Source organism: Octopus sinensis, linkage group LG20 (genome assembly GCF_006345805.1).
Source record: "Octopus sinensis linkage group LG20, ASM634580v1, whole genome shotgun sequence".
NCBI lineage: Eukaryota > Metazoa > Mollusca > Cephalopoda > Octopoda > Octopodidae > Octopus > Octopus sinensis.
In genome coordinates this window covers 29859233-29873099 of record NC_043016.1, presented here as the reverse complement: position 1 = coordinate 29873099, position 13867 = coordinate 29859233, and the positions used below count along the sequence as shown (strand labels likewise).

At 34.4% G+C, this 13867-nt stretch overlaps 1 protein-coding gene across 6 annotated transcripts in view; it reads left to right on the top strand.

Annotated features, from left to right (window-relative positions):
• LOC115222696 (oxysterol-binding protein 1) overlaps positions 1-13867 on the top strand; it is a 221710-nt gene that overhangs the window by 129743 nt on the left and 78100 nt on the right. For all 6 annotated transcript variants that reach the window (XM_036511611.1, XM_029793018.2, XM_029793021.2 and 3 more), the window contains one exon: positions 952-1193. In XM_036511611.1, coding sequence (XP_036367504.1) covers positions 952-1193 — 242 coding nt within the window. The remainder of the gene's footprint in view (positions 1-951; positions 1194-13867) is intronic.

The following is a 13867-nucleotide window of genomic DNA, read 5'->3' as shown; positions in this document are numbered from 1 at the left end:
AGTACTGATCAAACAGAACTATATATATAAGTGTGCTCCAGCCATAACTGTCTTGTTTTTTTGTTTTTTTTTGTTTTTTTTAGTATCCCTTATCATTATCTGGTGTGACCTTTTCTTTCCTTTTCTTTTTTAAGTAGGTAGAATTTCTTGTGTGAAGTTTTGCTTTAATTTCTATCCAGTTGAACAACTGCTTATAGCAGCTCCTCTGTCTCAGTAACATTTGTATGGAATGAGTGTGAGAGCCAATAAGAGTTGTGGGCATTGAAATCAGAGGGGACACATAGGGTTCAGATTGGATTGGTGTCCCTGGATATTGGAGACAATGAGAGAGGAATATCTAATAGGTTTACCAGTAGTCTTTGGCATCTAGGGAAGTGTAGAAGGCTGTTAGTGCACCAGTTTCAATATCCCCTTGTTTAGAGCCTGGTTTCAAAGCTTGTCAGAAGTTTTCAGACTGAACCCAACTAAAGCACTCCAAAAGAGATTGGCCACTTACACCCCTAGTCTCTGCCTATTGTATATCAGTTTAGTATAGCAATAAATAGAGCCTAAACCCCATTGAAATGGAAGAAATATAAATAATGATCCCTTGCAACCCCTCTCAGCTGAGCATCCCTAATTTTGCTGGTTCATAAGTGCTGGTGCCATGAAAATAGCACCTGTACACTCTGTAGAGTGGTTGGTGTTAGGAAGGGCATCCAGCTATAGGAACCATATCGAAACAGACATGGAGCCTGAACAATCCTTCAGCTGGACAGCTTCTGTCTAACTATCCAACTCATGCTAGCATGGAAAGCAGACATTAAATGATGATGAGGATTGATTGGTTAGTAAACCATTACAAAAGTGTTTGAAATATAATGATCCAACAAACATACTGAGATTTTGTTAAACTAACTTTTTGTAACTAGAATTACTGTTACTTTTTTTTTTCTCTACTTTCTTTTACAGACAGTGATGATGATGAAAATCAGCCCGACAAAACTGAATTGGTTAATACAGTGAATGCCTTAAATGCTCGCTTTGGAGACCTGAGCACATGCTATGACCTCATTGTAAAGCAAGGTGCTGCATTCCAACGTGCCCTTAATGAGCACGAGCAGATCGACAGTGCTGCAGATTCTACTAGCAAAATAAAAGCCATCAATGAACGAGCAACTTTATTTAGGATTGCTTCAAATGCTATGTTAAATGTAAGTATTGTATTGTCGTTCCACTCACATTTCACAATTCATGTGACATTGCCTTCATTTGATAATTAATTAAAAATGATAAAATTTAAATGTTACTAAATTTAGTCAATCTTTTCTCTCATGTATTTTGTGTTGCTTTGAAAATCATTCAAACGAATTATTGTTACATTTATTTTATAAATATAATATCATATTATACACACACACACACAGTGTTTTCTTTTTCTTTGTTTTTGTCGGTACTTGAGTTTCATTCACTCAATTCAACACTGCTTAAGTATTCTATAACTAATTACCAGCTAATTCCTTAACTTACTTTGCTATGTTCCAGAGAGTCATTCTTGGATTCATGCTTGTCTCTTTCTTGCCTTTCTCTTTTTTTCCTCCAACCTCTACAGGTTTGTGGTTCCTTATGTTAAACTCTACCACCACTCTCATTTCTCATTAATTCTGCCATGTTAGAAAATTTCTCTCAATGTTTTTGTGAAATTTTGAAAACAATTTTTTTTCTAATAGCTATGCTAAAGCAGACATTGGAGCTTGATGCAGTCCTCCAGCTCATCGGAGCTTGTCATACTACCCAACCCATGCAAGCATGGGAAGACAGACAATAAACAATTATGTTGATGATAATGATAATACACCTGTTTATCAATTTCTGTTAATTGCAATTACTTTATTGGTAAACTATTGATTTTTGAAATGTTTAATATTTTATTATTTAGCAGTATCATGGACCATGATCTATTTTGAATGTTTGTTTGGTTACACACACACACAGACATGGCTAAGTAAAAAAAATAAGTTCTTAACCATGTGGTTTTACAGCACATCAGATAAATCTCTTTTGCTATAAAAGCCCTTTGACCAAATTATACCCAATGCCTTGTGAGAGAATTTAATAGACACAGACTACAAGCAACCTGTTGTATGTGTGTAAATGTGCAAGAATATTAATATCCATTGCTTGTCACTGGTTGAGCAAAGCAGTGTTGGTATTGACATTTCTTTTTGACATTATGACCAATCTCATTGTGCTTTCAAAGACCTCTGGATTATAAGAAGTTCCTTAGTTGAAAACAAGTAAGAGTTGGCAATGGTTAAAGCACCTCGCTGTAAAATACTGTTTGAAGGAGTTCCTCCTCCAAACCTTGCTAGTTTAGGAAAATGGATGTTAAAACATTAATTGCCATTCTACCTTCACGTCATCAAGGGCTGCTAGAATCCACTCAGGGATGCCTTTCTGAAAATATTTAATGGACTTAATTATATAGTACCACACTCATATATCTTCTTTGTCTTTTACTTGTTTCACTCATTAGACTGCAGCCATGCTGGGGCACCTTTTTGTAGGATTGTAGTCAAATAAATTGACCCCAGTACTTATTTTTTAAAGCCCATTCTATCAGTCTCTTTTGCTAAACTGCTAAATTATGGAGATGTAAACACACTAATACTGGTTGTCAAGTGGTCAGGGGAGATAAACACATGCATGCATGACAGGCTTCTTTCAGTTTCCATCTACCAAATCCACTCACAAGGCTCTGCTCAGCCCAGGGCTATAGTGTTAGACACTTGCCCAAGATGCCACAAAACAACCTGTTCATTGATTTATAATGTAAGTGGCTTGTGTTCTCTATATATCTTTAATGTGATTCTTAAAAAGAATTAGTGTAAAACTGTACGACAAAGTATATGACACTTTGAAATACAAATATAATTAATTTCACCAGCTTCCACAGTTTCTTTCCACTTTATTTTAATCACAGATCTTTGCTCAATCTGACATTGTTATAGTTGAGGATACATGTCCAAGATTCCACATATTGGAATTGAACTCAAGACTTCATGATTGTGAAGTACATTTAACCATCTGGCCTTGTCTGTACAATCTTGATGCTTATTATATCAATTTGTGTATGCTCTCGCACCATGAAACTGAATACTTGAACATTTGATTTTTACATATGATTTTAATATCTGTACAGTATTAAAACCATGGACAATGTTCAAACTAAGATGTTATGATAATAATTATGCTTTCGTTTTTTTTCTTTTTAATTGTGACATGAATTAAAATTAGTGTTGCATGACTTTTTCCTTATTAGTAACAAGGAGCCTACACATACAGTTTGATATGTGTCGTATTAAGTGGGTTATATAAAGCATGTGGGGATGTATATGTATAAGTAGTAGTAGTTTTGGTTAGTACTTTTCACATAATATTAACTAAATAATGTTAGTGTTTTCGTTGGTATATATATGTATATGGGATGGCCTGTCTGTTGGTGACTGAGTGGCTATGAAGGTATGAGCTGGCAGAATCGTTAGCACGCCAGGCGAAATGCGTAGCCATATTTTGTCTGCCGTTACGTTCTGAGTTCAAATTCCGCTGAGGTCGACTTTGCCTTTCATCCTTTCGGGGTCGATAAATTAAGTACCAGTTACGCACTGGGGTCGATGTAATCGACTTAATACCTATGTCTGTCCTTGTTTGTCCCCTCTGTGTTTAGCCCCTTGTGGGTAGTAAAGAAATAGGTATGTGGGATTCTTGTGATTTGAGGGATGGCAATACACATTATCTTACCTAGTAATGTATATAAGTACTACTTTGACAGAATTGGCCGAACCTATTTGATATACTCAGCCGAACAATCATTCTGGCAACCTGTAGATTTGTGGTTTAACTCCTGCAGTAGGGTCTATTTTATTTTTTTTTTTTTTTTCCCCTCCATAATGGCATGTGTGCATACTTATATGTGTGTGTATGTCTCTCTGTCTGTCTGTCTATGTGCATTAATTATAATGAATGAAAAAGAGTTCGGAATACTGAGGATAGCATATAAATAATTTATTTTATTCAATCATCTGAAATTAGAATTAACTGGAACTCTGGGTTTTACCGGGCCTGATATTTTGTGCTTTCTTTGGCTGTCAATTAAGCTGAAGATCTGAGCACAAAATATCAGGCCTTGTGAAATCTAAATCCTAGTTAGTTTTAGTTCCAACTAACTGAATCAAATTAATTATATAGTCGAGCATGTTGAGCAGAAATAAAGAGAATATGTATATATATATATATGTTGTAAAAAAATGGTTTTTCCGTTTTCGTTTCTCGTTGAGTTCTACGTCTAGTTGTGGTGTCCTGTACTCACGTATATATATTTATATATGCATGTATATATACATGTAGATGTAGGTACGTACATATATGTTTGTATGTATGCATATATTTATTACACTATATAATATATATATATATATATATATATATATATATATATATATATATATATATATGAGATTAATGGGAGTTGAACATTGAATTCTGTGATAAAAGCTTGGAGTATTTACCAAGTATATTATTGTTTCTCAAATGTTTCCAAGTCTGATTAATATACAAAATGCCATTCGGTTTAAGATATTTATTGCAGTAATGACTATGGTTTGGGCATGACAAATAATTTATTGCCAGCAGCTGTTAACAAACTGAACTTGCTGCTCTTTCCTTTATGTCATGTAACATCAATGTAGAGACCTTCAAGCAATATTTAAACAAACATATATATATTTTACTGTCAATGTATTAGTTTATTAATGAGCTCGAGTTGTTCAAAGACCATATTTATTTGTACCAAATGTAAGTGCTTAAATACCAAAAACAAATCCATAAATGCAGGATCTACTCCAGATTGGACTTGATTGTGATAATTAGTATGAACTAAAAAAAACTAACAAACAGAAAATGAAGTTAGAGAAAACATTTTTGAATTCCTGTGTAACTGCATCTCTTTAAAGTATTTTCAGCTACATATTGTAGAGTTCTAAGGTGTAAACGATGTTGAGATATATAAAGGCTACTATCATAATTTATAAATGTACCAGGATATTATTAATGAAGTTAGGAGTGTGTTGTAACTATTATGTATTTGCAGGTCAACTCTGACTGCATTAAGTAAATAGTTGGTTGAACAATTAGTTATGTGATCCCCGGCTCCAGAAGGTTGGAATTGATACTTTACATTCTGACATGCCATAGGTGATTGCATGTGTTCTTATGTTGCAGTCTGGAATGGGAAATGAGACATTGAGTAAGATATGCTAAGGAACTATGCCTGTGAAATGACAGTCATTGACAAAATACGTTAATTAATTACAGCTGTGAAATGACAGTCATTGACAAAATATATTAATGAACTATACCAGTAAAATGACAGTCATTGGCAAAACATATTAATGGACTACACTTGTGAAATGACAACCATTGACCACATATGTTAAGGAACACTTCATCTGAAGTGACGCAACCATTGACAAAACATGTTTCGTATTTATGTTCTGAATTAGAATCCTGTTGGACTTTGCCTTTTATCATCCCAATGTTGGTGAAATAAAAACTAGTTATGTATAAGGAGTGTTTTAATCAGCTATTAACTTGGAAAATCTGTGGCTTTGGGACAAAATCAGAAATCAATATAAATCAATTGATAACAGTGTCTGTAAGCTAGAGAAACTGTCAAAATAATATGTCACATGTATTATATAACAAGGTATTGGAGGGTGAAGTGTTTGTGAGATCCATGACTGCAGGAAAATAACATAAATAATGGGAGATAATTCCTAAGAAATGGGAGAGTGAAGAAGTTATTGGGGAAAATGTTATTGCAGAATGGAGCCTCAGTCAAGATGAAAAGAAGAAACAAAAGTATGTTTTGGTAAGCTTTGGTAGGGGTGTATACAAATAGCTATTCAGAAGATCATAGGCTATTATAGTAGTGACAGAAGTGGCAGAGAGAAGAGATAGTGTGTTTATAGATCAGAGATTGTAGCATGTTGGGCTGTGAATCTATGTTGATTCATCAGATGTTCTTCTGGTTACGGTAAAGGATATTTGTGTGGTGGTAGTTATAACAGTGTTATTGTCCCATAGATGCATGAGCAGTACTGCAAGAGTGATAGTTTACTGTACAGAGTCAACAGCATCTGATGGCTGCTGAAGTATTTCTGCTCTTGAAAAGTATTCCTTATATCTGAGAGCCAACTCTTACATATAATAAAACACAATGTGTGCCCCATTGGTCATGCTATGGAGAGAAGAGCAAAACAACAAATGGATGGGTGGCGGTCACAGATGTTAAAGCAGGTAGATAACTTTCAAAGATTTTGGTCAGAAGACACAATAATTTTAATCAAAATAAAACTGCAAATTTTTATCATAAATTGCATTAAATATATTAGTCACACATATACTCTTTACTCTTTTACTTGTTTCAGTCATTTGACTGCGGCCATGCTGGAGCACCACCTTTAATTGAGCAACTCACCCCAGGGACTTATTCTTTTTGTAAGCCCAGTACTTATTCTATCGGTCTCTTTTGCCGAACCGCTAAGTAACGGGGACATAAACACACCAGCATCGGTTGTCAAGCAATGCTAGGGGGACAAACACAGACACACAAACACACACACATACATATATATATATATATATATGACAGGCTTCTTTCAGTTTCCGTCTACCAAATCCACTCACAAGGCATTGGTCGGCCCGGGGCTATAGCAGAGGACACCTGCCCAAGGTGCCACGCAGTGGGACTGAACCCAGAACCATGTGGTTGGTTAGCAAGCTACTTATCACAGAGCCACTCCTGTGCCTGCACCACTCCTCCTTCATATATATATACAAATATATATATATATATGAAATTAAATATTAAGCCCTTTTGTTTTCAAAATATTATCATTCACTTAACATATATATATAGATGTTAAGTGAATGAGAATATATATATGTTGACATAGATACTTTCATTTTTTTTTTTTTTTTCATTTTAGTTCATTTTTCCATACTTACCCTTTCTGATACAAACCTTTATTTCCTTTCCCCGAGTAAAGGATAACATTTTACTGATGTCATCAATCTAAAAAAATGTAAACAAACACATGCACACATTCACACACCAATGCATATACACATATGTATATGTATGTGCATCCAATAGGTGTATATAAATATGTATACACATGTATGAGTATGTGTGTGTATCTATCTATCTTTATATATATATATATAGCCATGTAACCACACACATGCTGTTCCTGGTCTTTTTCCTTCTCTGGACTTTTGCTTTCGCCTCTTTCAGATGAAGAGCTCTGCTCAAAATGTTAAAAACCTACTCTTAATTCCATCTTACTTCCATCTTTACTGAGCATCAAACTAATACATTCCATATGTATGTTCTCTTGTTTTGTTTTTGTTATTTTTGGTGTCCAATTGTTAATGTTCAATTTGACTATACACAAAGAGAGAGAGGGGGGATGTCAAAGTATGTATGTATATATATATATATATATAATCATCGTTTAGCGTCCATTTTCCATGCTAGAATGGGTTGGACGGTTCGGCCGGGGTCTGGGAAGCCAGGAGGCTGCACCAGGCTCCAGTCTGATCTGGCAGCGTTTCTACAGCTGGATGCCCTTCCCAATGCCAATCATATATATATATATATATATATATATATATATAAATAAATAAGGATAAGTTATTTTAAATACCGATCAAATCAAGTGGAAGCATGAGAAGAAAAACCTTATAGGTTATACTTATTATTAAATTATAAATAGGGGTATCCAAGAGATACCACCATGCTTGAAATAGCAGTCAAAACTTGACTCTAAAAACCACATCAAGTGTTCAATACAGTGCAGTATATATTCTCCGTATTCCAAATGTATGCTAATGTAAACCTTATTGTCTTTTGTACACTCTGATGATTCCCATACAAGGTATTTAAAATGCAAAATGATATATTTATGTATGTTTTGTAATTTTAATTTTGTTTGTGAAATGAAACCATTGTAGGTGAATATATTGATTAATTAATAAATTAATTTGTATCCATTAGATCTTTCTGTTTTCTAACACAATAATAATGTTTGATATGTTATATAGATATATATATATAGGTACAGGAGTGTCTGTGTAGTGAGTAGCTTGCTTACCAACCTCATTGTTCCTTGTGAGTGGATTTGCTAGGCAGAAACTGAAAGAAGCCCGTCCTATATATATATGTGTGTGTGTGTGTATACGTTTGTCACCCAACTATCGCTTGACAATCGATGCTGGTGTGTTTACGTCCCCATAACTTAGTGGTTCGGCAAAAGAGACCGATAGAATAAGTACTAGGCTTAAAAGATTAAGTCCTGGGGTTGATTTGTTCGACTAAAGGCAGTGCTCCAGCATGGCTAAAGTCAAATGACTGAAACAAATAAAAGAATATAATATATATATATATTATATTATATATATATATATTATATTATATATATATATATATATATATATATTGCATGTTCCTTTCTGTTGAAGAGCATAAAAGACTTTTTCACTTCCTGAGTGTTAAACTATTACATCTTTTGTTGTTTACACACCTGTCTTCATCTTTTGTTTTGTTTTTGTTTTTGCAAATTCCAACTATATATATATATATATAAAGCTAAAGTAGTTAGGAAAGACAAACAATTAGGCAAGGCATTGCAAGGACATTTAATTTCATTTAATGGTTAAAAAAAAAAAGGTGTCTGACTACTGTTTCTGGGATATCCCAGCTGTAGGATCATCATATCAAGTGAAGACTTTGTAAGTTGGGTATTCTATCATCAGAGAGATATAAGTTAGACAGTGGAAGAATGTTCTTCATCAGTGATAATTGTTGTGGTGCCGTATGTCCAGTTAGATCGGGTCCTCTTTAAGTAAATCTATGATCAGAAAGAATGGCTAGGTAGCATAGCATACTGAGCACAGCATGCTTCTTCAATCTTTCCTTTCCATATGCAGCCCTTCATTAGGCCAGCAGGAGCCCCTCTCCACGACCATCTCCCACATTTCCACCCTCTTGTATCTCTGACTTTGCCCCTAGAACCCGTGCATCTCTTGCATGTCACCCCTACCCACACCTTGCATCATTCTGCTAACACATCTAACTCACGCTTACTTCCTACACCTCCTTCAACAGATATTCACACTCCTGTGAACTTATTTACCCACCCATACTACTTCTCTTTATTCACTTTCCTGAAGCTTTAGCGTACAACCTGACACATCTTCACCACCATCCTGCTTCTCCATCAACTGGAGTAGCCATGTATCTCCCTTACAGCTTGACATCTGTTCTTGTCTCCACATCACATCACCTGGTATAAAGCCACCTCCCTCAATACTACTCACACTCCACTCATTTGAGACATCTTGTCTTGTCTTGCAAGTTACTTGGTAACCTCACTAATGCTGGTACCACATGAAAAGCACCCAGTACACTCTGTAAAGTGGTTAAAGCTAGGAAGAACATTCAGCCATGGAAACCATGCCAAAATAGACATTTGAACTTTGGGGCAGTCCTCTGGCTTGCCAATCCCTGTTGAACTGTCCAAACCATGCTAGCATGAAAAATAGATGTTTAATAATAATAATGATGATGATGATTATAATGATGACGGTCATAAGAGATCACGAGTCCAAGCATGACTGTCCCTGAGAGCCATCCTTGTTTTTTCCAGTTTTGACTAGTTTCATGAGTTTTTTGAGATTTTTTTTATTTTATGTGAAGAGATGATTGTCTAGTGTCCGGATGATTGTCTAGTGGTGGATGTCAAGATTGAGACTAGCCAAATATACTGTTAGTACACTAATGTTGTTTCTTTCTGTGAATATCAGATCCGGTATTTGTGATTGCTCTAAATAAGTTTGTGGATCATTTTGCTTTCTTTATTTAGTTTTGTGTGTGTTAATAATACTGTAACTTGTAATGTTTTTGTCTTCTGTGTGCATACATATTTGAGGTTACTGGCTAAAGGTAAAAGAAAATACAGAAGGATCAGTTAATGATGATTTTATTCAACATATTCCCCTCTCAGATTCCCACACTTGTTGCGGAGGTCCTTCAGTTTTTCTAAGCCCTGTAAATGGACTCAGAAGGTTGGGCCTCCAACCAGGATCTTTTCAGCACCCTCTTCAGTATGTTTATGTCACTGGGTATGATAATAGATTGTGTTTGATGTCTGTTGTTTTTTTTTTTGTTTTTTTTTTTTTGTTTTTTTCAAATGCTTCTGACTTTTATTTTTTTTATTTTTTATATGTTACATTTTGTTGCTATTAAAATAATGTTTCTAGGTGAGTTTGGCTGTGGTGCAGTATCTGAAAATGGTGGTAATAAAAATAACAGTGTTGTGATAATATCTGAAGATTAATGGTTGGTTGAACACAGGGAGGGTCAAAGCAGGTGCTGTCCTTTATCTGTGCTACTTATATGTCAGTATAATTTATATCTGTACATGAGGTATATACATATATATATATATACATACATACATACATACATATATATATATATATATATATATATATATATATATATATATATATATATATACTTAATGTGCAACTTGAGATTATACATTGTTTAGGAAATGCAAACAGAACTAATGTAACTTCTTGATCTTACATATATTCTACATACAATTGTACATAATGAATGTGGGGCGGGGTTCCGGATTGTGCACTTCATCTTTAAATACTATTGTAATGAAATCAAACAAAATTTGTACAGCAATTGATTATTAATACACTTTTTATTCATGTTGTGTGTATTCATGCATGCACTTACATATTCACGCCTACAACATATGTATGTGTGTGTGTGTGTGTGTGAACATATCCATTCATGCATGTACATAAACAAACGTAAATTATTAACATTCCAGAATTTATTGGGGAATATTAAGTAAGGATCCTTGAAAATTAAATAGGCAAAACGGAATTCACTCAAAGATTTATAAGTCTACATATACAGACCGTGTGTGTGTGTGCAGTGTAGGTGTATATATATATATTTATATATACATATATATAGATAGATAGATATTTATATATATATATATATATTACAGCTTTTCAATAATCTTAATAGTCTCTAATTGGCAGGGGATTGTAGCATAACTTAAATCTTACTGCTTGTCTGCCTATCTAATTTTATGTGTGTGTGTGTGTGGAGGCGCAATGGCCCAGTGGTTAGGGTAGCGGACTCATGGTCGTAGGATCACGGTTTCGATTCCGAGACTGGTCGTTGTGAGTGTTTATTGAGTGAAAACACCTAAAAGCTCCACGAGGCTCCGGCAGGGGGTGATGGTGATCCCTGCTGTACTCTTTGACCACAACTTTCTCTCACTCTTTCTTCTGTAGGCCTGCTCGCTTAGCCAGCAGGGTGGCGGCATTCGAAGGCTAAAACAATGTGAAGCGCATTGTGCCCAGTGATGTGTAGCAACATCTGGTGGCCTGGTCGGTCACGTGGTCACTTGAATATATATATATATAATATATATATATATATATATATATATATATATATTGTAGAATAAGAAATAGGAAATCCTTGGTACAGTATTATGTATTTGAATAAAAATGGATAGAAGCTGCTCTTTTGATAATTTTTCCACTTTAATAATTAGACATAAAGGTCTAAACATCTAATTATTAAAGTGGAAAAATGATCAAAAAAGACATTTCTATTCATTTTTTCAAATATATATATATATTATATTTATGGATATATATATATATATATATATGGAATATATATATATATATATGGAATATATATATATGGAATATATATATATATATATATATATATATACACACGGAAAAAGTTCAATGCACCACATCACATCTCTGCATTTTCTCTCTCTGTGTCTGGGTGTTTGCTCATACATTTACTTTAATAGCAATAAAATGTAACATATATTGAAAAAAAGTCAGAAGCATTTGAGAAAAAAAAGACAGACATAAAACACAACCGGCTGTCATACCCAGTGACATAAACATACTAAAGAGGGTGCTGAAAATATCTTGGTTTTGAGGGTACTGCGAGAGGCCTGGTTTGAGGCATGATATCTAAAGATAAACTGATATTTAAGCAGTCTGGTTGATAGAATTAATTAAAATAACTTCCTTATTTTTTTTTTCATCTATTATTTATGATATTGAGGTCTGTAACAGGGGAGGTTGGCAATGTTACTAGCAAGAAGGAGCACAAGTTTACTAAAGGGTATGGTATGAAAAGTCAGTCAGTTGATTAATGAGGGATTAAAAGTAAATGGGGAAAACAATGATAAAATCTGATTAGAAAGACCCCATTTTTTAGGATTTTTCTCAGTGAAAGGATCATCTATTGAACAGATTTGTTCTGAATTAAATAAAGAACTCCCCCCTCCATAAACACATACACATACATATATGTATATGTATGTATAAAGACACTTAAGTTATTAGTGTCAATTTAAATACAGTTATTCTGATCCTTATATTTTTGTGATTTTGTATAAAATATTAAACTAAAATTATTGCTGACATATTATTACTCTTTTACTTGTTTCAGTCATTTGACTGTGGCCATGCTGGAGCACCGCCTTTAGTCAAGCAAATTGACCCCAGGACTTATTCTTTGTAAGCCTAGTACTTATTCTATTGGTCTCTTTCGCCGAACTGCTAAGTTACAGGGACGTAAACACACCAGCATCGGTTGTCAAGCAATGTTGGGGGGACAAACACAGACACACAAATATATATACATACACATACATATATATATGTATTATGTATGTATGTATGTATGTATATATATATACACACACATATATACGATGGGCTTCTTTCAGTTTCCGTCTACCAAAGCCACTTACAAGGCTTTGTCGGCCCAAGGCTAAAGTGGAAGACACTTGCCCAAGGTGCCACGCAGTGGGACTGAACCCAGAACCATGTGGTTCATAAGCAAGCTGCTTACCACACAGCCACTCCTATAAATCATTTGTGGGAAAAATTTTACTGGGTGGCTTCAAATCATCAATGTTCAACATTTCACTTTAATACTTTTATTTAGAAACAAAATGTTGATTAATATTAAGATTTTTAACTTTATATTTTGTTTCTAACCGATTATCTCTTGACATTATCATCATTGTCATCGACATCAAACGTTTGATGCCCATTCTTTAATTCCTATGCAGAACATATCTTCTCATTAGCTTATTCTTAACCTTCTCTCTCTATATATCTTGTTCTCTGGTCTGTAAAGTTCAACAATATTAGATAAGATGTATACTGGCTCCAGACACTTTTACTAACTCAACACATTCACACATATCTAATACTGATAAAGTAGGAACTGCTTTGTTTTTGTATCTGCAAACTAATGTTAAATCCTGTAATTTCTTTAATTCACCTAAAGACATTTCCATGTCCTTGCCTAGATGTTATTTAAGTGGCAGGTGTCCCTTAGTGAATTAGAACTGCTTATCTATTTTATTTACCTGTCTGTCCTGCCTGTCTATTATCTGGACGTCCAAGTAGGTTTATCTTTAAATGTGTGTGATAGCTAAAAGATGCTAAAGAAAAATTTTTTTTTTTTCTTTTTCAAGGGAAGCATGTCCATGCCTGTTTTATAGTTTATCATATATGAGGAGGTGCATAGCTTAGTGGTTAGGGTATTTAGTTCACAATTGTATGGTTGTGAGTTCAATTCCCGGTTGCATATTGTGTCCTTGTACAAGACACTTTATTTCACGTTGCTCCAGTCCACTCAGCTGGCAAAAATGAGTATTACTTGTATTTCGAAGGACTG